This window comes from Marmota monax, unplaced genomic scaffold (genome assembly GCF_021218885.2).
Source record: "Marmota monax isolate L192 unplaced genomic scaffold, Marmota_monax_Labrador192_F-V1.1 WCK01_AAM20220418_F8-fsc00253, whole genome shotgun sequence".
Taxonomy (NCBI): domain Eukaryota; kingdom Metazoa; phylum Chordata; class Mammalia; order Rodentia; family Sciuridae; genus Marmota; species Marmota monax.
In genome coordinates this window covers 510,002-537,411 of record NW_026695237.1, presented here as the reverse complement: position 1 = coordinate 537,411, position 27,410 = coordinate 510,002, and the positions used below count along the sequence as shown (strand labels likewise).

The following is a 27,410-nucleotide window of genomic DNA, read 5'->3' as shown; positions in this document are numbered from 1 at the left end:
TTAGAAGTGACAGAAGCCTGTTAGCCACAGGATGCATACTGTATTCCCATGTTTCCAAACTAGCTTTATTCAGGATGATAATTTGTATTCCAGAAAAAGGATTCCATGGTTAAAAATGCCTGGAAAATGCTGAATTAAAAAGGTTAAGGCAATTACTTTGCCACACAACTTCTCTGAATCTTTAGTATATACCATCCTCTGTGAAGGTGAACATGAGCACAGAACACAAACTTCACCAACTTATTTAACTTTGAAACTTTTTTTGCCAAGGAATAACTATTAACACCTTGATGTTCCTCCTAACCCACCTGTAGACTGCTGTTCTTAGCTATTATCCATAATTTATACCTCAATGTACACAAGTCTGTCAGCTCTATTCCCAACCACAAGTTTTAGTGCTACAGAATCCATGAGTGGAAATCCCAAACCCAACCAAATAATGAAGAGAACTTTAGAAAGATTATAATTTTATCTCTCTTATTTGGCTCTATTATTTGGTCTAATGTCAATTTCATGCTTACTTGTTAATGTTTGAGCCCTGGAGAATGAATTAACCCCCAATACCCAAGATGGGCTTCTGAGGACCCCATGAATTAGCTCCAGTCCTCCCAGATCTTCCCTGAAGATTCTCATTCCAGAGATCTAATGCCATCATCATTCTTGGTGAAGGCGGATAGGCAGAGCTAGGAGGTTGGAAGAGAGAGGGTGATTTAGAAAGAGACCCCATCACTGGAAGCTGGTGGTCAGAGGACCTGAGTTTTAGATACCATCACTAAGTACCCTTAGGCAAAACATTTTGCTTTTCCACTTCTCAGTGTCTTCATCTTTAAAGCAGGAAGTCCTGACTCCAGGTGCTTATCTCAGGGGCTGGAAATGGGAAAAGCCTGCAGCCAAGAAAAACATTCCCCAACCAGGTCCTGGATGGATTCATCCTGCCCTCTGCAGCAGCCCAAGAGGAGGAAAGAACCCCTGCTGTACTCTATGCTTGCTAAATGCAAATGACCACTTTTTCCTGACTGCACATGAAGCCACTTGAAATTGTGCTGAATACTCATAATGCCATCTCATGCCTCCAAACAGTTACACAAAGTTATACAAATTAAAAGGGCCCCATTCATGATTACAGCAGGATGCTGTCAAATTCATACACTTTTGATTTGGTGGAATAACTAACAAACACAAATGAGTTATAAAAAGAGTTCAAGGCTGCTACTATTTCCTTAGAAATGCTCACAATTGGCTTATTTTCCAAGGAAAGGTAATTTTTAGTGTTTTATGATAACATGTCATGGTAGACTGTGATTCTCTTATTAATATTTGCCTTACTGTCAACAAGCTCAGATAAAGTATTACACAACCCCAAGATAATTCTATAAATGAAGCTTATAAAGACTTCTTGAAATGTTGATCTCATATAAATCTTGTTTTATGACATTCTATTTCCGTCTAGTACAGATAAAGAATTCTAAGCAAATCTCCCTGGCAAATAAATTCTTCCTCCCATGAGTCATTCCTACCTCCAAGATAAATTCTGCCCTTGAAACCCCAAATGCCAGCAGAAACAACTGGGGATATGATAGCTGAGTTCATGAAAGTGACTGTATCTGAGTGAATTCACTTTAGCCTGGGGTTTCTGGCATTAGTCTTTGGGTCTCTCTCAATGAACCAATTTTTCATTCTTCACTGCTGGATTGTTGTTGTTGTTGTTTTAAAAATACCTTTATTTTATTTATTTATTTTTATGTGGTGCAGAGGATCGAAACCAGTGCCTTGCACGTGCTAGGCAAGTGCTGTGCCACTGAGCCACAACCCCAGCCCCTGGCTTTTTTTTCTTTCTCCCTTCAATTATAGGAATTTTATAGTTTACTAAGGGCTTTCAGATGCACATGTTATTTTGATCCTTAAAACAACATTGAAAAGTAAAGAATCACTTTTCTGTAACATTTTCTGCTAAGTCATTTTAACCAATTTTTAAAATTGACTTTAAAACAAAATTTTGAATAAAATAATGGGTGTGGTTTTAAAACAAACAGCATGGAAAGTTATATATTGAAAAGTAAAATGTTAAATGCTGAAAAATCATCACTCTTCCCAAAGGCAAACACTGTTGAGAGTTTTTTTGTCTACTAGTTATTTTTAAATAGTTTGCTGAAACTTAGATATCAACAGTTATGTTCTCCATCCCCTAAAAGTAATGATGCTGAAGTTAAAAATCAAAAAATGTGTAAAATTTTTGCTAAGAGCAGGGGGAAATGAAACAAAATGGTGTGGGTACTTTTTGTGTGTGTATGTGCACGAGGTGTTTGCTGGGGATCAAAACCTGGGCCTTGCACTAGCTAAAAAGTGCTCTGTTTCTGACTAAATCCCAGCCAGTGTGCACATTCTGATTGAAATTTTATAATAAAAGAATACACAAAATATATAAAAGATTGAAATATGGAAATGAAAATGTTTGTATTAGAGGATTATCGATGTTTCTTCACCCTAAGATTTTCTTAAATGCCTTGAAGTTTCAAAAGTAGAGCAGAAATTTTTAAAATGTTCTTTAAGGATAAATGGGTGTGTGGGGGTATAGCAAAAATATAAAAATAAAGATGGGAGGCTGGGGTTGTGGCTCAGTAGTAGAGGGCTTGCCTCCCAGGCATGGGGCACTGGGTTCAATCCTCAGCAACACATAAATAAATAAAATAAAGATATTGTGTCCATCTACAACTAAAAAAAATTTAAAAAACAAAGATGGTAAGAATACATATGAAATTAAAGTTAGCATTTACCTCTTAGGAAGGAGGGAACTAGGATCAAGAGGAAGTACGGAGAAAAGGGTGCAGATACGTTATGTTTTGTTTCTTTTTAAAAATGTTAAATTGTGTTAGTTGTGTTGGCACACACTTGTAATCTCAGTGACTCAGAGAATTGCAAATTCAAAGCCAGTTTCAGCAATTTAACAAGACTTTGTCTCAAAATAAAAAGAAGAGCTAAGAGCAGGGGAGAAGATGTAGCCCAGTGGTAATGCTCCCTTCCATTCAATCCCTAATACCACAATAAATTAATAATAAATAGTTAGATCTACAAAATTTGAGTGGATAGATATCAAGGTGTTTGCAATATTATTATTCTTTGTTCTTTTCTGTATGTTTTAAATATTTCATTGAATTATTTTTATTTAGAAAAGCAGGGGACTATATAGGAAATACACCATGATAGTGGTATAATAGCCCTGAGAACAATGGTGATAATAGCACCAGGAAAAACTTTGCTGTCTACCACAAATTTCATGCATGCCAGATTTCTGTCTTCTTAAAACATTCCTGACAAGTCTCTGGTTATTCCCTGTCTGTACATGGATCTCGCAAGGCCTTCTCTCCTCTCTTCTTATCTATCATAAACCATCTGTGCACACACACACACACACACACAACGCTCACTTATCATGTGTAATTCATAAAACTCAGGCTTTATCTCAAGTGATCATGCTTATTTGAATAATATTTAGCTTTGATATAAAAGGAGTTTTCTATAATCCTCTGTTTTACAGTAATCATCCCAAATTGCTCCTTTCCTAAACTACTGTTAAATGCCTTAAGAAAAAAAGGGATAGAGAAAAAGAGAAAGAAGGAAGGGAAGGAGGAAAAATGAAAGGAAGAAGGAAAGGAAAGAAGCAAGCAAAGAAAAAAGGGAGAGAGATGGAAATTTCCCTGATGTTGCTAAAAAAAAATCAACTCAAAGTGAAATAGAAAAGTATGGTCCTCTAGGTTCAAGGATTGGCAATTTTTTCCCATAAAGTCAGGTAAGAAACATTTTCAGCTTTGCAAGCCATACCATCATTCCAACTCTACAGGTAAAACATGAAAGCATCATAGACAACATAAACAAATGGGCTTCTCTGTGTTCCAAGAAAATGTTATTTACCCAAGCAAATAGTAGGTTGGTTTCTCCCAAGGGCTTTGAAAGTTTAGTTGATCAGTTTCCATGGGACTCTTAGGAAACAATAAAAATTCAGACCCCAGCTAGAAAATCTTTAAGAGAACTGAGTCTCTGATTTTGATGAGTCTTGTGTGGGTTGTTTGGCTTCAGTGCAGAGGTTTTTAGGATGCTGTGATTTGATATGTGTGTTTGCTGTCCATTCTGGTTCTAAGATGTATCTGAGCACCCAGTAAATCCTACCTGGCAATGAGGTTTCAGATACAGAAGCATTATTATTCAAATTTCTCTTTCCATTTGTGAAAGTGAATAGCCCAGGTAATAAGCATTCAAATCTTAAGCAAAAGCCAAAGTTTTTATTTTTACCCAAGGATCCCAAATGGACAGCAGAGTCACTGTTTATTGCAGTCATGATCTGTGATAATAGCCACGGGAAATACAAACAAGGACATTCAGTTATCACATGTAATTCATAAAATCTGATGCTTTATCTCAAGTGATTGCACACATTTGAATAAGATGCACCATGCCAGGAAACCTTACATAACAAAATGCTTCTCGGAGTTTGATAAGGCAGGTGCTCAAAGGAACCAATAAAATGGAGGAGTTCATGGAGAGACATCAGTTCAGGGTCTCTGATCTGGAAAGAATATAACCTCAAGATGGCAGTCATAGCAAAGGCTCCTCGCCACCACTACCCACACACCTGCAATATGCTTTGCTGTCTACCTCAAATTACATGCATGCCAGATTTCTGTCTTCTTAAAACATTCCTGACAAGTCTCTGGTTATTCCCTGTCTGTACATGGATCTCACAAGACCTTCTCTCCTTTCTTCTTATCTATCATAAACCATCTGTGCACACACACACACACACACACAAATTGGTTAATCTTTGTTTGTGATACACACTATACTTACCTAGTCACTTTGTTAACTAATAGTTCTTTTCTTTTATCCATGATCCCTGCACTCCTGTGTACTGGGCTCCTAGCAGGTACAATTGACATCAAGGTATTTCTTTTGTTTTCATGTCTGAATTCTGTGTATGTATTTCTTTATAAATTTTCAAGTTCTACACCCCATGGTAAACCTGAAGCCAGCCAAATGTACAGCGAAAGCCTTGTCTCTCTCCACACACCTCCCTCCTTCAGGACCTCCAGACACCCAGCGTACAATTGATGTTCTTCACAGTCCTTTCAGATCTTTCTCTCACCAACTCGTTTATATTATGAGATTCATTTAACTGCTTCCCTTAATTTTTCAAGCAGTCTTAAGTTTTAACGCTCTCTGTACTAGAGGAATGAAAGATAGAAGACACATAAGGTCAAAATATTTAGATTAGTGTCAGGAAACCTGCTTTTCATCCTGGTTCTGCTCCTCTTTAACCCCCCAAAGTCTCTTTCCCTCCCTAAACCTTATTTGCCCATATATAAAATGAGAGCTTAGGACATACTACTAGCTGATTTATCCCATTTCATCATTCTACACCTTCATCTTACCTAAGCATAAGACAAAAGTGTGAAACCACAGACTTTGAGACTAGAGAGACCCAGATTTCAATCCTGCCTTTGCCTTATGCTAGCTGGGGAAAATTACCTAACTTCTCTGAGGCTTCATTTTCTCTTCCATAAAGTGAAAAGTAAAAACAGAAACCCCTACCCGTGCCATTCACTTATGAGAACAAGAGATAATGGAAGTAAAGCCCCTGACACTGAATATACTGGCACTAAGTGGAGCTATCATCCTTCTTCAACATTTGTCAAGCGATCATGTTTGGGCAATGGATGGAACAAATATGATGTTTATTAGGGCCTCTAGTAGGGAGTACAAGAAATCATACAGAGAGGCAACAGACAATGCCATATATGATTCAAAAGCAAAATTTAGAAAAAGCTGATGCTAGGAAACATTCCTCATCAAGATCTGAGCAGGAAGAAGATGCCCCTCACCTACCTGGGGACTCTCAATCCAAGGAGGTTTAATCAGTAACCTGAAAAATAGGTGGGATGATAGGGAAGGTAGGAAGAGAGGTTGGACATTTATTTATATGACTACCCCTATACCAGCTCCAAGGGCAAAGAGTGCCCTTTCCATGGCAACTGCAATCAACAGACTTTCACCAGCTTGAACTGTGGACTTGGAGAATGTTTGCCTCTGAAAAGGGGAAACCCATTACCCTTCTCTATGTGCTCAAGAGACTGGTACCACCTCACAAACTGAAATCTAAGGGACAGTTCCGTCACCAGCTTCCTGCTACTTTTAGAGTGACCTTCCCACCCTCTTGCTTATCTACAGTAAAGGCTCACTTCAATTTCAACCCATCTCAGATATTAGCCAGGGCAGATCTTTTACAAAATTCTAAAACTGGTTTAATCTCTCCTTTGGTGTTGGAAAAGGTAGAATTTAAAAAAAAAGGAGAAAAACTTGCTAAGCCAATCACATGCTTTTTTGATAGAGCAATAAGTACTTTGTATCTGCTGGAAAGGGGAAAAGCCAGAGCCACTCCTAGGTGATATCAGAAAATGCCAATTCTCTCTCTGCCCTGCTGTATGAGAGCTGAAGCCTCTGTCAATCAGTTATGTTTATCATCGTCTCTTACATTTCAGTAACTTTATGCTTTCAAATGAATTCACTGAATCCTAACTACCCACCACTCAGTGAGGTCAACAAGGCAATTATTATTCCCAGTTTCTTCATGAAGAAGGGACATCTAAAGGGTTTATGCCATTTGCTCCCAGATCACCTGTTAGTGAGCAATGAATGGACCAGGAGTCCAGCTTCCTCCGATTATACTGCTAGGTGGTTTGTCACCAAGGTCATACTGGTCCTATTTTCATTCTCTTATTCTTTATTATTCAACCACTGACCCACCCTTCCTTCCTTCTTTTTGTTCTTTCCTTTCTTCCTTCCTTCCACTATTGCTTTAACCTTTATCAGGTAATTACTTTGGAGATAGAAAAATGCCAAGCAAAACCTATAAGCAAGTTTTCCTATCTTTTTTGGACTGTCAGTATCTTAGAACTCAGAGGTTTCCGAGGTTGGTTTGGAAGAGTTGTTTTGTTTTATTTTTGGATTTTTGCTTGGTTTTGTTTTACCATCATGGCGAATGGACTTGAACGCTTCCAAGAAAGGAAAAGTGAAGTGAGGAAGGAAGAGGAGGCTTGTTCCGGTAGGCCAGTCAAAAGATCTTCTCAGCTTTCAAATGTGCCCAGTGGCCAGCCAATCCCTGAGAAATCTCAGCCTACAAACTGGAGCCTGCAGTTCTAGGCTGGCAGGGAGGGTAGGATAAAGGGCCACTACTGGGAGCATCCCAGTGGTTGGGTTTAGAGAGAATAAAAGTCCCCCAGAGGTTTAGCAATGAAAGGTCCAGGGAACTGATTCCAAGTGAATACTAGGAGCCTCATGCAGTGAAAAGGACAGTGAACTAAGGCACACAGAGCTGGTTTTTATTCCCGATATAGGATTCTGAGAAGTACTTTACATCCCCAGGTTTTTTCATTCCCCTTTTGCAGAGGATTGCATATCTCCCCTTCAAAACTCATGTTAAAACAGTCCTCAAAACCATGTTATAGTATTTGATAGTATTTGGAGGTAGAGCCTTTGGGAGTAAATTGGGATTAGATAAGGTCATCAGGGCCAGCCACTATGACCAGGGAAGGGAGATATGAGCTGACTCATACTTGCTCTGTTTTGTTCTGTAATACCTCCTGTCCTGTTAAAGAGGTCTTCATCAAATGAAGGTCTTTTGATATTAGGCTTTCCAGTCTCCATATTCATGAGCCAAACAAACTTCTATTTTTATAATTAACCAAGTCTGTGGTATTCAGTTATAGCACAGAAAATAGAACTATCAATTAACAAAGAATGTCACTGTTCCCTTTCAAAATTGGTATTGACTGTCTATGTTGAACAGTCTCAGAAATATCACATGGAGTCAGATTTTAACTTGATAGGACACAAATTTTCATGGCTGCCTCAGGTTGAGGCCAGTCCTTAGATGTTCTTAACTCCCTTTTTAAAAAAAATTGAGTAATAAATATTTAACATGTTTATCCTGTAAACCATGATGTTTTGAAATGGGTATATATTACTTAATGGTTCAATAGAGGCAGAGAGTAAGGGTTCAAGATCACTTTATTTTAATTCAAGGGACAGGGAATGATGAATCATCACCAGTTAGTCCTTATCTAGCCCCATGGAAGTGTTGGTCTTCTCAAGAGAATACCTCCCATCCAAGGAGCCTTGGGGCTGCCTTAATTCTACACAGGCCTGTTTGGTGCCTGCTAATCCCTACCCTCCAGCACCAGCCTCCTTACCATCATTCCATTGGGGTATAGCCAGGATTCTCTTACAAAAAGAGTCAGTCTCCCCTCTTACCTCTGCTTCCTATTCTGGGGGTGGGGAGGGAATCAGTGATATTGGAGATGACTAGTTGCTGTTTTGGGTTTGAGTTGCATTTGGATATAAAACAATCTTGTTGGAAAATATGTGGGGAGGAGGGGAATGGGGGAAGGCCTCTTCCCTTACATGTCAAGATACATCCCAGTTGGTCTCTGATCTTGTTTGTAAGGAAGAGTTTAGGCCAGGTGTGGTGGACATACCCGTAGTTCCAGCCACTAGGGAGGCTGACTTAAGAGGACTCCAAGTTTAAGGTCAGCATCAGCAACTTAGTGAGGTCAGAAGCAACTTAATAGGACCCTGTCTCAAAACTAAAAAAAAAAAGGGGGGGGGGAGGGGGTTGCCGCTGGAGATGTAGCTCTGTGGTAAAGCACCCCAGGATTCTACGTCCAGTAAATACCCACCCCCAAAAAGAAACTGTTCAGGATTTGACAATAAGCACATTAGAAACAGAGGGCATTATACTACTAGACAAAAATAGCTTTAAAAATTGGGTGGGACAAGGTATACTTCAGCCTCTTGTGAAATGTGGTCCCTTGAGAAGCTGTTTTCATTTGATTTGAGCCTCACATATGTATAACCTCCCAAATATGTGTGTATGTGAGAACAGTCAAAATCAGTTCTCTTAGCAATTCTCAAGTATATACAACATGTTGTCATTGACTGTAGTCACCATGCTGTACAATAGATCTCTTGAAATTATTTCTCCTGTTTACCTGAACTTTTCCATCCTTTGACCAAGATTCCCCCTTCCCACCAGCCTCTGGTAACATTATTTCAGATTAGGTGGTTTTTGTTTTTCTGTGTTCAGCTTATTTCACTTAACACAGTATCCTCCAGGTTCATCCATATTGTCACAATTAAAAGTTTCTTTCATTATTTAAAGAGCTAAATAGGATGTATTCTGCTGTCATATAAATAAAAAACATTAAAATAGAGCTAAATAGTACTATATTGAGTGTACATATACCAAATTTACTGTACCCATTCATTGGTTGATGGTCACTTAGGTTGATTCCATGTCTTGACTATTGTGAATCATGCTGCAATTAATGTGGGAGTACAGGTATTTTTTTAAACATATTCATTTCATTTCCTTTAAATATATACCCAGAAGTGAAATTGCTGGATCATATGGTATTTTAATTCTTTAACTCCCTCTCAATCTTCTAATAAGAACAGCTTTTACTGAAACTTTGTAAACCAGTTATGTTTCCAACCTGTGCCACAGTGGGGAACAAGAAGTTCCACTAAACTTCACTGGCTCTTTGATGCATGAAACAGGACTTTACCCTGAGAAGCAAGAAAGCTTATGGAACCAAGTTCATAGAGACACATAGAGCTGCCTCTTGGTGAATGACAGCTTCTGAGGAAGCTTCTGAGGCATCCAGGGCCCAATCCACAGTGCAGCATACTCACTGAGATCTTAGTAAATATATAGAGCAGCAAGGACAGAACAGAAAGGTAAATCTGGATCCGCTTGCCTCCAAACCTCTTCCGCAGGTACTCTGGCATTGTCACCACCTGCATGAAATGTAAGAGAGGTCATCACCAGCTAGAGTGACCAGAGAGCCCAGAGGACACAGAAAAATGAGAGCCACAATAGTATGGTCAAGGATTCATTATCCTTGTTGGCCTGGGAAGTTTGCAAAGTGGCCAGGTGACCACAGACATTCAGCCATTTGCTCAATTCAATCTCACCTGCCCTACCACTATAGGAGTAGCTAGGCATTATTCCAGTACATAGAAAGTGCCAAATAAACACCTGTTTTTGAATGAATACATAATTGGACTTAACTAAGGAAGCAGATCCTTGTCCTGGAGAGGAGGGGAAATGTATATAGATATATCTATATATAGGGAGATATATTCCTATATAGAGCACCTACTGAAAAACAAGACATCATAACATTGATGGCATATTGCCAGTGTACCAAACTAGTCAAGTAGGCTGGATGTGACCTTCAACATGCTCTTCACATAGGCAGTGCCAAGGATCATAGCTATAAGTCTGCCCAAATATTTCTGATATTATTTCCTCTACCCCAAGATTGTTGTCCTCTGGGACAAAACATGTGTCACCATCAATCTGTGAGTATCCAGAAGATGTAGCACCTTCCCTGTTTTTCCCATATTGCTTTTAGCTCCCAATATGCAAATTTACACATAGGAGGTGCTCAGTATATCTCACTAAACAGGTGATACTAAAGCTAGCCTATGTAAAATATCAGAGAGACACAGTCAGGATACCAAGCATGCATTTGATAGTTGAGTACCAGCTACATGCTCAGCAAACAAGAACTACTGATGTACATAAATAAAGAGAAAATACAGTTCTTTTTCTCAATCTGCTTCCTTTCTGAAGGCAGAAACTTGACATAGTTGTACATCAAGAGCAAATGCATGGCCATTTAGTAAAGGGAGAAACCCAGAGCGAGAGGACAGGATGTTTCAGAGGGGTTTGAATAGTGTGGGATTTCTTAGGAAATCTTCTTAGAGGGAAGAGTCATGAGTCTTGACAGAAAAGAACCAGGGGTGCTGTTCAGTGCCACAACAGGGAGCCAGGAACTATTTTACAACCAAGAACTAAAAGCAAACACAGGTTATCTTTGCCATTTATTCCACAGAGTCTCCTCTGTCCCCCAGAAGGATCAAAGTCACATATATATTTGTCAGCAGGGAATGGAATAACAGAATGAGTACTTACCCCAGCTTTAATATAAATGGGAACAAACACCCAGCCCAGCACAACCACTAAAAACAGGGCCTGAAACCAAAACAAGAGGTGGATTCAAATCAGGAGGAACCTTAACCCATCCCTACTTACCTGAAGGACCCCTCAGCTGCTGCTGCAAAAAGTCACCCAGCACTTTCTTTTTTGAACTGAAGAACAACTCTTAGGTGGCCATTAGAGACTGTAGGATGCCTTAGTTGCCCAATTGGCCCAAAGAAACAGAAACTGGGCAACAGCAGAGGAATCCCAGGAAGCTACTGCTATCATCACAACCTTGGGCCACAACCAGAGGACTGAGATCTCTTTTGACTCTTCCCTATATTTTACAGGGGGTAAAATACCATTTAGAGAATAATAATAATAGATGGTGCAATGGGTTAGACATCATTACCCTGAGTACATGTATGAAGACATGAATGGTGTGAAAATACTTTGTGTATAATCAGTGACTTGAAAAATTATGTTCTATATGTGTAGTATGAAATGAATTGCATTCTGCCATCATGTATAACAAATTAGAATAGATAAATAATTTAATAAGAAAGAGAATAATAACAATAATAATAATTGGTGATAAGCATTTCCAAACTTGTAACATGGCTAGAAAGGTCTGGGGCCTCATCTTTTTAACACCAAAGGGAAAGAGAAAAAATACTCTTACCATCCTTCCAGTGTTATCTCCCATGCTACTCTGGTGGAAGGAACGCTTGGGCTCCTAAAACCATGCTCCTCCATCTGCATCCCAGGATGGCTATGAGCAGTCAGGTACTCTCTCAAGCTCCTCTGGACACAGACTGGCCCGGCTAAGTGCTAATATTCTGCTATAGTTTGGGTATTGTTTAGCATGTCCCCTAAAGGTTCATGTATTAGAGGCTTAGTCCTCAGCATAGTGGGAGGTGGTAGAACATAGAATGAGGTGGAGCATAGTATAAGGTTCTTAGGTCACTGTGGGTGCTGTTCATGGAGGAGATTAAGGTAGTTCTGAAGTGACCCCCTGGAAGTTACAGAAAGTGTTTACCTGACTCTGGCCCCACCCATCTCTCTGACTTCTTATTTTGGGTGATATTACCTCTCACATACAATGCTGCTATTGTCTTTCACCAGGAGATGCCACAGTCAAGTGGGTCCCTCACAAGGACCTGCAACATGCTGCTTGGACTTTTGACTTTCAAAAACATGAGCTAAATAAACCTCATCTTCAGCTGACATCTGGTATTTCATAATAGTCACTCAAAACAGACTTGTACAGGCTCTTTTCCACTTCTATAACCCAGTAACACTGATGCTACTCACATTCCATTCAAAAGCCCCAGTGGCAATCCCTGAAGCTGCTCCAGTCCCAGCTAGCCCCACAAAGTGGTCACTTCCAATGTTACTGGCAAAGAGAGAGGCTCCAACCTGGAAACATAAAGTCAGGAGAGAAGTCAGGAGCAACCCAGTGACATGATTCATGTTCTTCTCTGTAATTTCCTCCCATGTCCCTTCTGAATTTGAGATTGTAGACTTTATCTAAAATTTCTCCATTTTGACCTTGCTTGTGACTCATAGCCCTCTTCATCCCCTGATGGGGTGCAAAAGGCTGTTATAAACACTTACACAGTTTTACTGCCACTACGCTTGAGGATCTGCATCAGACCAAACTAAGCAGGTTTGATTAGATGGTAATTGGGGAAATAACATGATGTCATACCACAAAAGGCAAAAAGACCATGTGCGTCCTTTTCCCTTTAGGCAGTTTGTGATCACATTTGGCTGCTTACATTTCCTGTCCAACAAGGTTGGCAAAAGAGAATATAGAAAAATTAGAGAATTTCAGGCTAGGGATGTAACTCAGTTTCTAGAGTGCTTGCCTCACATGCACAAGGCCCTGGGTTCAATCCCCGGCACCACAAAAAAAGGAGAGTGAAATTAGAGAATCTTGCAGAATTTGATGGATCCAAGCATATCAGCTTGAGGCCCTCTTGCAATACCTGTGCATACACAACTCTAACAAGAACTTCCCACCTTTCCAGGCAGCTGAATCTATGGTAGAACATTTAATTTTTAAAAATTAAGACCCTCTTTACCTTGAGCTGAAACCAACCAATGTCCTACTTTCACCCTAGTGATATAGAACAAATCTCTCTTCCACAAGCTCTTACTATATCTAAAGACAGAGGTAATGCACTCCCCTCTTATTCCCCAATCCAAACTTCCTCTTATTGTATGTTTGCTTCTCCTTAGCCATGGACTTGAATCTCATCACCCTGTTCTTCTCTGCTTCCCTTAGCCCCATCTTTCTCCCCAAGTGGGTCTCAAAACCAAGTAGATTAATCTATACACGAGCTGTCCAGAATGAGACAGGATGCCCTTCTTGCCTTTCCATCTGGCTTTAACATCCTCCAGCTCCAAATTCTTTTTTAAAGCTTCATGATTCTTGGCAGTACTGAAGATTGAGCCAGTTCCTCTAATTTCTAGCACTATTGGAGGATCAGCCTCTAAATTATTTGGAAAATTTAACATGATCATTTTTTTTCTCCCAACATTTGTGGGGAGAAATGATTTGCCTGGACGTTTTCTTTTGTGATTTAATTAGTTTTCCCTTTAGAGAAGGCTCACAGGAAGCCATCCAAACTAGTGGGGATTGCATCTATCTTTTGAACCAAAGATAGACATTACTCTATTTAATAACTCCTTCAGTGCTTAACTCAGTCGTAGAGATGTGTTCCCAGAACTTGTACTATTCACAGTGCTCTGCAAACCAGGGACATGGCTTCCCTTTGGAGCTTGTGAGAAATGCAACCCCTCAATTGCCTCCCAGAGACTTAGTGAATGAGAGTTATACCTCTCCACTCCACATGATTCATATGCACTTTTAGGCTTAAGGAGTCTTCCCTAATCTGTATTAGAAGTCATCATTCTCTCCTTAATGTTGTTTTGCTCTCTCTTGGGAAGCAGAAGTGCAGTCCCTAGCTATACAATTACAATGCTAAGATCTGGAGGACAAAAAGTTTGGGGTGAAAGAGGCTGTCTCCAAAGTCTCCTGTTTTACCTCCAGAATTTTAAAGGTCTGTTACCAGGGCATTTATCCTTCCCAGTGGGAGATACTATAACTCAAACCACGTGTCAAGATATGGCATGAGGACTGAACAAAACTTTAGCCATCTCACCTCTAAAATCCCAGAGTTGACAGACTCAAATTAAGACTCCAAGGATATCCTATGTCACAGTAAAGTTACTGAGATATCCAAATGGAAAAGTCAAAGACTTTGTGGGAAATACTTCCACAAACAATTTAGCTCAAGAAATAGGATCATTAGGAGCTTCCAGATGGTGATCCCAACCACCAGAAACAACAAAAATGGGCTCTGATATGACATGGAATTCACAAGAGGAATAATAGGCACTGAAGCCTCTTCACAATCAGGACAATCCTACTTTCTCCAACCCCAGCAGCCCTGCCATGTCCTGTCACATCCTCTACCTTTTGGCAAAATCACACCAACTCAGTCTCTTAGACATGCTCTGTGTGCTTTCCTGACTCCTGTGTTAATGTGTTTTCCTTTCCTGAAACTCCCTCTCTGTTGAGCTCTGCCTTCCAAAACACTGTGTCAGTCATCAAAATGAGGCATAATCCCATCTCTCCACTGATACCATGCAGAGCTGATCTCTCCCCCCTCTGATCTCTTGTCCCACATGCTGTCTGTTCCACTCTCCTGGTGCATTGCCCACCCTATGCTGGTACAGTAGTGCCCCCTTATTCATGGTTTCACTGATAGCAAATGTTTGAATGTTCCTCTTGGGAAAACAACAGGAAGCATTGCAACCAAATGCCTTGCAGTTGCATTTTTTTCCTACTGGCTACATGAAATTGGGACTTTTCACAGGAATATGCCAAGGTACTCAATCCTGAAGGAGAGGCAATAAACTTGGCCTGCCAGGCTTACACGGGGCTCATAAGGCCAGCAGGGCATACTAGAGAAATGTCTCTATGAGATGTCAATCTGGCAACCTGTTTACCAGTAATAAGAACAATACCACAAGTGGGGTGGGGGAGATCTGATATTATGAGTTATTTTCTATCAAACAGACAAAATATTTTCAATGATAATATTTGGTATTGGTAAGTAATTTTTTTCCTTATATTTCTGGTATAATTCATCTTCTTATACTATATGAGGACTTATACTATTTGGGGGACTCTATCTTAAGCAAATTATCTGACATGCAAAGATTTATTTAGACAGATTTCATTAGTATGTTCATTGCCATGCAACCTATACACCATATGATCCCTGAAATTTTAAAATATATGCATGTGTGCATATTTGTACATAAATTGACAGAAATATCCAATTTAACAATGGCTACCTTTGGAAAAGAAAATAACAAATACATTGTTTTACTTCTTTATACTTTTCCAATTTTTTTCATGATGAGTTTCTGTAATTTTATAATCATAACACAATTCTTTAAACCTCTGACAATGAAACACTACAATTCCAAGGCTTCTATCCTAGACTCACTGGCAGAGTCTAAGAACTAAAAACAAAGTTATGTATTTGGAGGGATATAGAAAAAGATATGAAATGTCACTAAATACTAACTATGATAAAGTTTTCTGTGACAGGAAATAGAAGATTTACATCTTAAACCAACTTATCTGATGTTAGAGATGGAATTACCTTGGAAAAGACTACAGTCAACATTATTTTCAAATGAAAATAAAATTATAGCCCAGAAAAAGAACATGGTTTAAGTTTACACATGAATGTTATGTTTACTTCTAACCTAGGGGCCAAGAATTACCCAAGGAAATGGACAGGATTATGTTTGTCTTCCTATCTTAAAAATTAGGAGCATTAGTGGCTTGGGATGCTGGGGCAGGAGGATCGTGAGTTCAAATCCAGCCTCAGCAAAAGCGAGGCACTAAGCAACTCAGTGAGACCCTGTCTCTAAATAAAATACAAAATAGGGTTGGGGATGTGGCTCAGTGATTGAGTGCTCCTGAGTTCAGTCCTTAGTACCAAAAAAAAAAAAGTGTTGGGACAAGTGCATGGAGTACTGTATACATGGCATACTTTAAGGGCATGTGATGGCAAACCACTTACCCTGTAGGTACAGCCCTGAGTATGGGCTGCATATTGCAGTCCCTGTGCTTGCTCCATGGCCCACTCCTCTATTGGTTGCTGCAAGGACAGTTGGCCAGAAATTGTATTGGTGGCTGCCTGTAATCTGCTTAGCTACTACTTGAGTATATATACATGGTACCTGCGCAATAAAATCAGACCTGCTTCCTGCTTTGTCTCCAGAAATCTTGATTAGCGACTATACAGCCACACTCTCTTCTACCCTATACTGTGGACCTCCTTGCTGGACAAGAGAGAGCCCACACAAATAGAAGCATTCAATGGATTTGGGAAAGTATGCTAAATGTTTCAAAAAAGTGAGTAGAAAGGATTTTGAATGTTCCCACACAAAGAAATGATAAGTGTTTGAAGTGATGGACATCACAATTACTCTGTTCTGATTATTATACATTTTATGTATTTATTAAAATGTCACACACTGTGCCCTATAAATATGCATAATTATTCCATGTCAATTAAAAATAATAAAAATATATATCTTTTAAACTACCCTGTATCAAAACTCATGTTTGAATGCATTAAAGGCTTCCCCTTCCCCTTCTTCTAAGCACACTGGGAACCTTTCAACCAGGTTCTAATCTTGGCTCTGCCATCACAAATTATGTGACCTGACCAGTCACTTTTGTGCTTTGAACCTTAGTTTCCTCCATTATAAACCAAGAATAAGACTCTTCCTTCCCCTAACCCACAAGGGTATTGTTGTGCTTAAATGAGATGACAAATGTAAGAGACCTTTAAGAAACATTTGCCCACAAAGCCATACTACTCTGAAAGAATACATGACCTGTGTTTTTATGGAGTGCCCCGAGTTTCATCAAAGAGCAAGAGTTGTCGGTTTCTCTTTGAGGGAAAAAGATCATAGTTCAAATGGAATTGCTCTCAACAAATTTCAAGAAACTACTTTCTTCATTAATTAAGCTTGTAATTTCAAGAATATCCAGGACACTGAGATGGCACCCTGCTCCCTGCTTCTGTCCTCCTCTTTAAGGACAGGACTGCTTCTCCATTCCTTGTCTGGGCTGTGCTAGACACATCCATTGGGATGTCCTCCCAAAAGTGATTCTCAAACTTTAGCACACATCACCATATGAGATTCCAAATTAAATATGCATTTCACATAAGTAATGAATATGGTTTTTAAAGTATAAGTACATCCTGTGCAATATTTGGGATAACTTATCCTACAAATGCATTCATTGTTTGTCTGAAATTCACATTTAACTGAACTTCCTGTATATTTATTTGTTAAATTTGGCAATCCTAATTAAAATCACCTGGAAGCTTTCATTGCTCTGCCTGATTGTCTAGAGTTTTTGATGCAGTAGGTCTAGGTTAGGGCTGGACAACTAACAAGATCTGGGTACCTCACTTAGAGAGTCCCACCCTGGGAAAATAAGAAAATGAAAGAGGAACACCAACTTTAACAGTGCCTCCAAGTGTTAGGTCATGAACTTAGTTCACTTTATCTTATTTAATGCCCACAAAGTTTGGTAAGGTTGGTATTATTTATCTTAATTTTACAGATGAGATTAAAGATCAGAGGAGTGGAGTGACTTGCCCAAGGTCCCATAGCCAAAAGTTCTTAAAGTCCAGGAGGCAAAAGAAATGCTTCAGTCCTCCACTGACTTCCCCCTTTTCTAACAGTTTCTTCTAATTTCCATGAAGGGGCACCATGGGAAGAGACCCTCCTCTCTACCATCTCACAGTAAACTCAGGAGCAACATGTGCTCCACTGCATCATCTTTTATTTCCTCCTTCACCTTCTCAGGAACTGTTAATATCTCTGTCCCTTTAGTAGCTCTCTTTTCAATAAGGGGAATTTGAAAAAGTTTAACCTTTGACACTGGCCATCTCTCAGGAATCACACTTCCTGGATTGAAACAAAAGAAATGTTTCAGCCCTCCACTGACTTCCCCCTTTTCTGACAGTTTCTTCTAATTTCCATGCAGGGGCACCATGGGAAGAGACCCTCCTCCCCATATCTCACTGTAAACTCAGGAGCAACATGTGCTCTGCTGCATTTTATTTCCTCCTTCACCTTCTCAGGAACTGTTAATATTTCTCTCCATTTAGAAACTCTCTTTTCAACAAGGGGAATTTGAAAAGGTTTAACACTGGACAGTGGCCATCTTTCAAGAATCAAACTTCCTGGATTGAAACAGGAAAAAAAGGTGGGGTTTGTATATTCAGAATATTTTATTTCTGAGTCTCTGGTAAATATTTAGACACAAGCTTTGCTCCAGAGTCATCATAACCTCTGTTTACTCTACATCAGCTCATGTGCCCACAGACAATGGTTGTCTTTCATTCATTACATGCATGCACATCTCTCCCCTGACCAACAAATCAAAGTGATGAGAAGTCAGGAAGCCACTGCCAAAATTGGTGTTTTCCCACCAGTTTTTGACACAAAATGCAGGTGAGGTCTTCTGCTGGCATTTAGAGGTTGAGGGGACTGGACACCAACCCACCCACCAACAGATAGACCCATCTTCAGAACTGTCAACAATTCAAGAGGCCTGATCTAAATGTACCATATCTCTCCCATGCTGCCACTTTTCAGTCCTTTATATACCCCCACCTTCCTTTCTATCACAGTGCCTTTGGCCATCTGTTTTTTTTTGTTGTTGTTTGTTTGTTTAGATTGCTCATCCCCCAATTTTCCTTACTTTATATTTTTAAAATTTTGATTAATACATAAATGTACATATACTTATATGAAAAAAATGTGGTTTGTCAATCCATGTATACAATGTGTAATGATCAAACCACAGTAATCATTTCAATCATTTCTTGTTTCTGAATGAGTTCTTCTGATCCTTTAGGTCTTAGCCTAATTGCCCAGTCCTCAGAAATTTCCACCCTATGTAGGCAAGGAAGACCCTTCTTCTTCCCACCTACCCTTAATTCAAATTCTATTATTTCTAAATACTTAACCATTACTTATAATTTCATATAAAATATCTTGTGGAAATATGAGTGACATACACACACATACATGCATATATATGGACACCTATCCCCCAGAATCTGGCACATAGTAATCACAAGTAGTTGTGGGAAAAAAAGAATAAAAAAGCATAAATAGATAAATGAATAAGTAAATAAATGAATTCATAGCTAAAGGGAGAGGTTCTGCAAATTTGATAAAATAATGATGATAATGATGGTAGACAACCCTTGATTAGTACTGACAGTATCCTATCATAAGATATTCACATGCACTAACTAATTTAATCTTCACAATAACTCTACAAGGTAGGTACAATTATCTCTATTTTGCATTTGAGAAATTGGGGCACGGAGAGAGTCACTCACCCACAGCCATGTAAGTATGAATGCATGGAGCTGGGGTTTTAACCAAGACTTCTAACTCCAGAGTCTGTATTTTTTTAAGAGAGAGAGAGAGAGAGAGAGAGAGAGAGAGAGAGAGAGAGAGAGAGAGGATTTTTTAATATTTATTTTTCAGTTTTTGGTGGACACAACATCTTTATTTTATTTTTATGTGGTGCTGAGGATCCAACCCAGTGCCCCGTGCATGCCAGGTGAGCACGTTACTGCTTGAGCCACATCCCCAGCCCTGTATTCTTAACTATAACTTTAAATCACCTCCTTAATATAAAGTTTGCCCAAAAATATTGATATAGTTCCCTCTGACTCACTTTGCCACATGCCAAGATAAACAAGGAAAGCCCAGATATATTTCTTAATGCAAAATCCAAAGACTTCAACTTAGCTAATAGTTTTAGCACTCTTCTGGATTTGACCAACTGGAAACATTGATTGAAATTTGGTTTGTCCTTTCTGTCTACAGAAATGTTAATTTGTTAAAAAATACTTGGAAGGTATCCAGTGGGAAATCTGGGAGCTTAGGTACTAACTAGATGACAGAAACTTGGCTACATACTAGTTGACTGATGCCTAGGAACACAAAGAGTACATGGGGAGGTGATTAGCAATACATTTCTCAAAGAAGCTCCTCAGCAGAGACTGAGATAAGAAGAATGGGAGGCAAATTTCTCTACCAGAAAAAAACAGTGAAGAAGAATGAGAAGGAGAGAAGGAAGATGAGAGGAAAAAATAGGAAGAGCAGGAAAAGGAGAAAGCAAGAGGAAGAGAATAAAGGAGGAGAAGTCAGTGGAGGAAGAAGAAAATGAGAAGCAGCAAAAAAAAAAGAAGAAAGGAAGAAGAGAAGGAGGATGAGAACAAAGGAACCAGGTTATTTAAGAGCAAAGCAGGAGTTGATAAAAATTTTCACTGAAAAGGAGATACATATTATGAGAACTTTCAAATTTTACAAAAACGACTCAAACTGACAAACAACCAAAGTCTTGAGACAGAGAGGAAGCATGGTCCTACCAGACTTTACCAAGCTGTCCAATGTGGGCTGAAATTAGATACTCCACCACAGGCTCATGCCACTGCACCTGGCATCAGACTGCACCTGTGGGAGACCTTGAGTGAGTGATTGCTGGTGGCTTGGCTTAGTTCACAGAGAAGTTCATGGAGGAAGCTTCATTAAGGAAGCGGATGGGCAAAGGACCCTGCTGACATTCATTGTTTATTAATTATTAAGTTTCTAATGAGAAAAATAACAGAACCAATGAATGGCAGAACTATCAAAATGACAAAACCATTAGATATAAGGAGGACCATTGTAGTTTCCTCATTTAGAAATGGTCAGAATAATAATAATAATAATAATAATAATAATAATAATAATAATAAATGTAGAAATGAATATCTGTGAATGTACCACAAAAAGGGAAGCCTCAGCAGGAAGAGTCACCTCATCAGGTATCAGAGAGTTTATTCTAAAATATCTATTGTTTCACTTAATCTTATAAAAATAGTTTCCTTTAGAAATAACTTTAAGGAAAATTATTTTGTAGATGTTCCAAGTTTGATGAAAAGATTAGAGAAAATACTCAACTTTAAATGATAATAGAATATAAAAGTTTTTTAGTGTATAAATAAATTTAATCATGGCTTCAATGGAGTCTACTCTGCCAATGTATCATTATGACTAAACTCCTCTCCAAAATGAGAGTTCTCCCTGGGATGTGCCTCTGGAGGCCTACTTCTCTGAGTAATTTCTGCTTCCTCTAGCCAGGGAGTAGGAAGTTCTCTTTCAAAACTCAGTCCATGAGTTTCCTAGCCTTCCTGCTTTCATATCTTCCATGTCCCTCAAATGATCATCACAATACAGCACACAGGCAGCTGCTAGTTAAAAGTGCCAAAACAAGGACTATATTGACTAGAAGTGGTGAAAGAGGGCATTTCCTCTTTAATGTTAGGGATCAGATGCGGGGACTCAAATATCAGTTCTCCCAAAGACATTATTACAGAAGCCAGGTTTTGGCTTGTTATTTTGCTCTGGGAGTTTCCTCTTTAATGTTAGGGGACTTCATGGGAGCATGGAGCACAACAAGGCTGGGCCATCCCCTTGGGAACTCTTTCTACTCAGAAGTAAGGATTCCAAAGGGCAGGGAGTGAGAACTGCACAAGGAACCAAAGGACCTGTCTTATCCAAGCCTTGTGACATTGGGAAATTCATTAAACTTCTCTTAGGCTCTAGGAGTTTCCTCTTTAATATTAAGGGTCATATGAAGCATCTCAAATATCGGTTCTCAAATGTGCTGGCCCAAAGACATCATTACAGAAGCCAGAGGCTCTTCAGAGCTGGCATCTCTCTTCGCCTGCTGGCCACAGCAAAAACATTCATTGAGTCTCAAAGGCTCTTTCAGGATTGAAATTCTATGTATGCCAAAGAGGAGGGGGAAAGTACAGTTTTTAGAGTTTTTGTTCCAGTTTTAGAGGGAATGCTTCCAATTTTTCTCTGTTTAGAATGATGTTGGCCTTGGGTTTAGCATAGATAGCTTTTACAATGTTGAGATATATTCCTACTATACCTAGATTTTTTCTAGTGTTTTGAACATGAAAGAATGCTATATTTTTGTGATAAGTTTTCTCTGCATCAATTGATATAAATATATGTTTCTTATCTTTAAGTCTATTGATGTGAGGAATTATATTCATTGATTTCCATATGTTGAACCAAACTTGCATCCCTGGAATGAACCTCCGCTTGATCATGGTGCATTATTTTTTAAATATGTTTTTGTATGTGATTTGCCAGAATTTTATTGAGAATTTTTGCATCAATATTCATCAAGAATATCGGTATAAAATTTCCTTTCTTTATGTGTCACTGCCTGGTTTTGGTATCAGGATGATACTTGCTTCATAGAATGAGTTTGGAAGGGTTCCTTACTTTTCGGTTTCATGGAATAATTTGAGGAGTATTGGCATTAATTCTTATTTGTAGGTCTCGTAGAACTCAGCTGTGAATCCGTCTGGTTCTGGGCTTTTCTTGGTTGATAGGGTTTTATGGTGTCTTCTATTTCCTTGCTTGGAATTGATCTGTTTAAATTGTGTATGTCCTCTTGTCTCAATTTGGGTTAATCATATGGCTCTAGAAATTTGTCAATGTCTTCGACATTTTGTATTTTACTGGAGTATAAATTTTCAAAACTGTTTCTAATTGTATTTTGTATTTCAATAGTGTCTGTTGTGATATTTCCTTTTTCATCACAAATTTTAGTAATTTGAGTTTCTCCTTCCTTCTTTTCATTAGGGTAGCTAAAGGTTTGTCAATTTTATTTATTTTTTCAAAGAACCAACTTTTTGTTTTGTCAATTTTTTGAATTGTTTCTTTTATTTCAATTTCATTGATTTCCACCCTGATTTTAATTATTTTCTGTCTTCTACTACTTTTGGTGTTGGTTTGTTAGTCTCTTTCTATGGCTTTGAGATATAATGTCAGGTCATTTATTTGTTGACTTTTTCTTCTTTTAATGAATGAGCTTAATGCGATGAACTTTCCTCTTAGCACTGCCTTCATAGTGTCCCAGAGATTTTGATTTGTTGCATCAGTGCTCTTCTTTACCTATAAGAATTTTTTAATCTCCATTCTGATGCCTTCTGCTATCCACTGTTCATTCAATAACATGTTATTTAGTCTTGAGGTGTTGGAGTAGCTTCTATTATTTATTTTATCATTGATTTCTAATTTAAAACCATTATAATCTGATAGAATGCAGGGTCGTAGCTCTATTTTTTTGTATTTGCTAAGACTTGCTTTGTGGCATAATATATGATCTATTTTAGAGAAGGATCCATAATGGGGGGGCATGGAAAAAATGGAGGAACTTTAATTGGGCAAAGGGGAGGGAGAAGTGGGAAGGAGGTATGCGGGCAGAAAAGATGGTGGAATGAGATGGACATTATTACCCTAGATACATGTATGACTGCACATGTGATACAATGATACATTGTGTACAACCAGAGAAATGAAAGATTGTGCTGCAATTGTGTAAAATGAATCAAAATGCATTCTGCTGTCATATATGCTTAATTAAAATAAGTAAATTATTTAGTAAAAAAAGTTTTAAAAAAGTGCCAAAACAAGGTGCCACCATAAAAGGGAATCCTGTGCTACAATTACATAAACACAACTTTATGGTTTATGTTACTCAGTTGAGTTGGCTTGGGTTGCTTTAAGAGTGATTTAGGCTCCTGCAGGACCCCCTGGCTGTGTCTCTGTGAAAGCTACTCTTCATGTAATGTAATTTTGGCCCTGGAGTCCTTGCTGTTTCCCCTCTAACTGTCCCTCACTTCTATCCTTATCCCAAGGTACAAATTCATTTCCTCTTTGACTTTTTTTCTCTATGGGACTCACCAACTTTTTAAGAATAAGGCTTGTTTTTGGAGTTCTTAGATTTTTGCTTGTTGTACATCATAGCCACTCTTTCCAAAGCTTCCTTAAGTCTTAGGAATGCCCAAACCACCCTCTACTATACCCAGTCTCCTTTCAGACTTTATGAGCTGATCTCCTTCAACTTTTCTTGTGGGTGACACTTGAGCCCTCCATGCCTCAGGTACCAACCCAGGGTCAACACAAGTCTCCCTTCCTAAAATCTCCCTGGACTATCTTTCAGAAGCTCATCTGGCTGTATTCTCTTTATGCAGCACAAAACAACAGGGCAAAAGGCAGAAGGAAGGGGCACAGGGCCCCATTGAAAGTTTTTGCCACAGCCACCAGGCCAAGAGAGACATCACCTCTGGAGAGCCTTTGATTCTTTGGGCCAGCACATTTGAGAATTGATATTCTGGTTATGGACTGATTGATGATGTTGGAAAATTTTCAATTTTGGAAGGAAAGTTCTTAAGTGTGAATTTTCTTGTATTCTGTGTTTTCCTTTAATTTCTTCTTATAGGTTTATATTGCTATGTGTTTTAAAAAAAAGCATTTTTAGTTCTAAGATGAAAATCATTGCACTTTGTTTTTCCAAAGTAGCAGTTTTTAAACTTTGCTAGGTCAGCAGAGTATTGTTTTTTTAAAAAAAAATGTTAGTGGATCCCCCCTATATAAAATAAATAAAAACCAAGTTTCTGGAGAGTAGAGAGGAGAAAAGCAGCTCCTGAAGCATTTCTGCAAAGCCCAAGTGTTGTACTGAACTTAGTATAAAAACACTTTTTCAGAATGCAACCATATTTTTTATTTGTTAGTTATACATGATGGTAGAGTATATCTTGACATATTTACACAAACATGTAGTACATCTTAAAGAATGTGACCATCTTTGTGTTAATCAGCTTTGATTGCTGACTAATACCTAAGAATAATAACTTAGAGGAGGAAGGATGTATTTTGGCTCATGGTTTCAGAGATTTCAAGAGATGTTCAGCTGGCTTCATTGTTTTAGGTGAGATAGAACATCATGGCAGAAGAGCAGGGTGGAGGAAAGCTGTTCAGTTAATGGCAACCAGGAATCAGAGAGAGAAGGACAAGAAATGCCCTGCTAGGGCACACCCTCAACCACACCCACAGCCTACAGTTTCTACCACCTCCCAGTAGTTCATTCAGTTAACAATGGATTAATCCACTGGTGAGGTCAGAGCCATCATGATCAAATCAATTCCCAAAGCCACCATCTCTGAACATTGTTATACTGAGAATCAAGCCTTCAACACATGAACTTTTGGGATACACTTTAGATCCAAACCATAACACCATATTTTAATGCATCTAAGATACCAACTATCAAAAATGTATTATATAATACAAAGAGAGAAAACAAACATTGTCACCTAACCTATAGAATGCCACTGATTGGCTTTGAGACAAAGCCCAACACAAATTAACATAATTCATCTGTATGTATTTATTTTTATTTATACTCCTGCCAATCATCAAATCATTTTAAAATACAGTCAATGTGTACCTGGAATTGATAATTTGCAGGAGTATAAGTAAATATGCATATAAATCATTTCAATTTATTCACACAATGAACCTAAAAGTTAAATTTAAGGCATCAGTAGCAATAATTTCAGGGAAACACTAAGCTTCCCTTTACAGAGCACTACTAAATACCATGCACCAGACAGATGCCAACTGAGGGAGTTGCCTCAACACTCTGGATCTTTCTTCTATTTCTTAATGTTCCCTTCTTACCTTTTTGCTACCCCCCCCCCCCAGTGCTGGAGATTGAGTCCAGGGGCACTCTACCACTGAGATGCATCCACAGCCCATTTTATTTTTTGAGACAAGGTCTTGCTCAGGCTGGCCTCAAATTTGCAATCCTCTTGCCTCGATCTCCTGAGTAGCTATGGCACCTGGCTAATATTCTCATTGACTAATCTCTGGAAAGGCACAGTGTTGAGTGCTAACTTGCAATAGTTCATGTGGTTCTGATACATGGACAGGTTTAGAAACCATTTACATAATCAGTGTTAGATGAAAAGTGGTTGGGAGAAGAAGACTCGAATGAGAGCCTCATCATTGAAGCAGTGGATTCTGCACAAAACTATGATGCCATGCATCTCTTCGGTTATAATAATCCAGTTCTGAGATATGCAGATATGTTCTTAAGGAAAAGAACACCCATGGGAAACACCATATGAACCATTGAACCCTACCTGCTTAGGGTGGGGCTAATTCCTCTAATTAATCAACCATCAGCCCAGATCCAGACTCAGACAATATCAGGAAGAAAGAAATAATTGCTGGCCAAGATGTGAAGTATTCCCAGACCCAGGCCAAACTAAAATGCAAATCTCCTATGGGTGATTGTGCCCCATGCATTCCCTCTCATTGGCTTCTCCAAGTCCCAGAAATTGGAAACTGAGGTATCACACCAAATAAAACAGTCCTAGAGGTACAAAAATTCATCTTGATTACAATCAATAGAAGGGAAAATAGCTGTATAAAAAGGCAATGATTTATCTTAAAAGTGGTGAGTTTTCTATCATGGGGGGTATGTATAGGAGAAAGAGGAACTGGGAACAAACTGAGACTGGATGAGTATTTGGCAGGCTTGCTATAGGTAGCATTGAGGCATTCGATGGAGTGAGGAATACACTGTTTTTAAAATACTTAAACAAACTTCTAAGTCCTGTTTAGCTCTCTAGTTTGGTAAATCTCAAATCCACTAAGATTTCATGCTAGTTTGCATATGAAATCCATAGTGTGGTAGCGTCCAATAGGAATGTCTATGATTTTGGAAATGTTCTATATCTGTACTATTTTATATGACAGCCTTTTCCACAAATGGTAATTAAGCACTTGAAATATGGCTAAGTGACCAAGAGATGATAATTTTATCTAATCTTAGTTTTATAAATTGACTATTGATTAGTGGTTACCACATTTGTCAGGACAGCTTCAGAAAGGATACCCAAACCTTGTCTTGAACTTTGGGATTTGAGCTGCCTCTTTAATGCTTGATTTTAGGAAAGTACTAAATTCTAAACATGAAAAGATTAAAAAGCATTGACACAGACCTGAAAGGAAGCTTTAGAATAGGTGTGCTTCTGCCCACTAAGGAGTAAAAGAAAGACCACCATGAGGGACTCATCACAAAGTCAGCATCTACCCAGTATTTTGGCCAGTATAAGGATAAAATTCACATTCCCACTTACATTCAGAATCTAAAAGGGTTGGGCTAATAGAAACAGAGAATAGGATGGTAGTTGCCAGGGGATGATGCATAAGAAATTGGGAATGGATGGGAAGATGTTGGTTAAAGGGTAAAAACATTTCAGTTGGTTTGAATCAATTCCAGAGATCCATGATACAGCATGGTGATCATAGTTAATAATAATGGATTGTCTACTTAAAAATTGCTAGGAGGGGCTGGGATTGTGACTCAGTGGCAGAG

General features: G+C 38.8%; 1 protein-coding gene across 1 annotated transcript in view; it reads right to left on the bottom strand.

The window, feature by feature from the left end:
* The window catches only part of LOC124089423 (sodium/glucose cotransporter 1-like), an 82,831-nt gene that overhangs the window by 36,743 nt on the left and 18,678 nt on the right, over positions 1-27,410 (bottom strand). Inside the window, 3 exon segments of the mRNA XM_046439441.2 lie at positions 9,742-9,846; positions 11,030-11,089; positions 12,350-12,454. Coding sequence (XP_046295397.1) covers positions 9,742-9,846; positions 11,030-11,089; positions 12,350-12,454 — 270 coding nt within the window.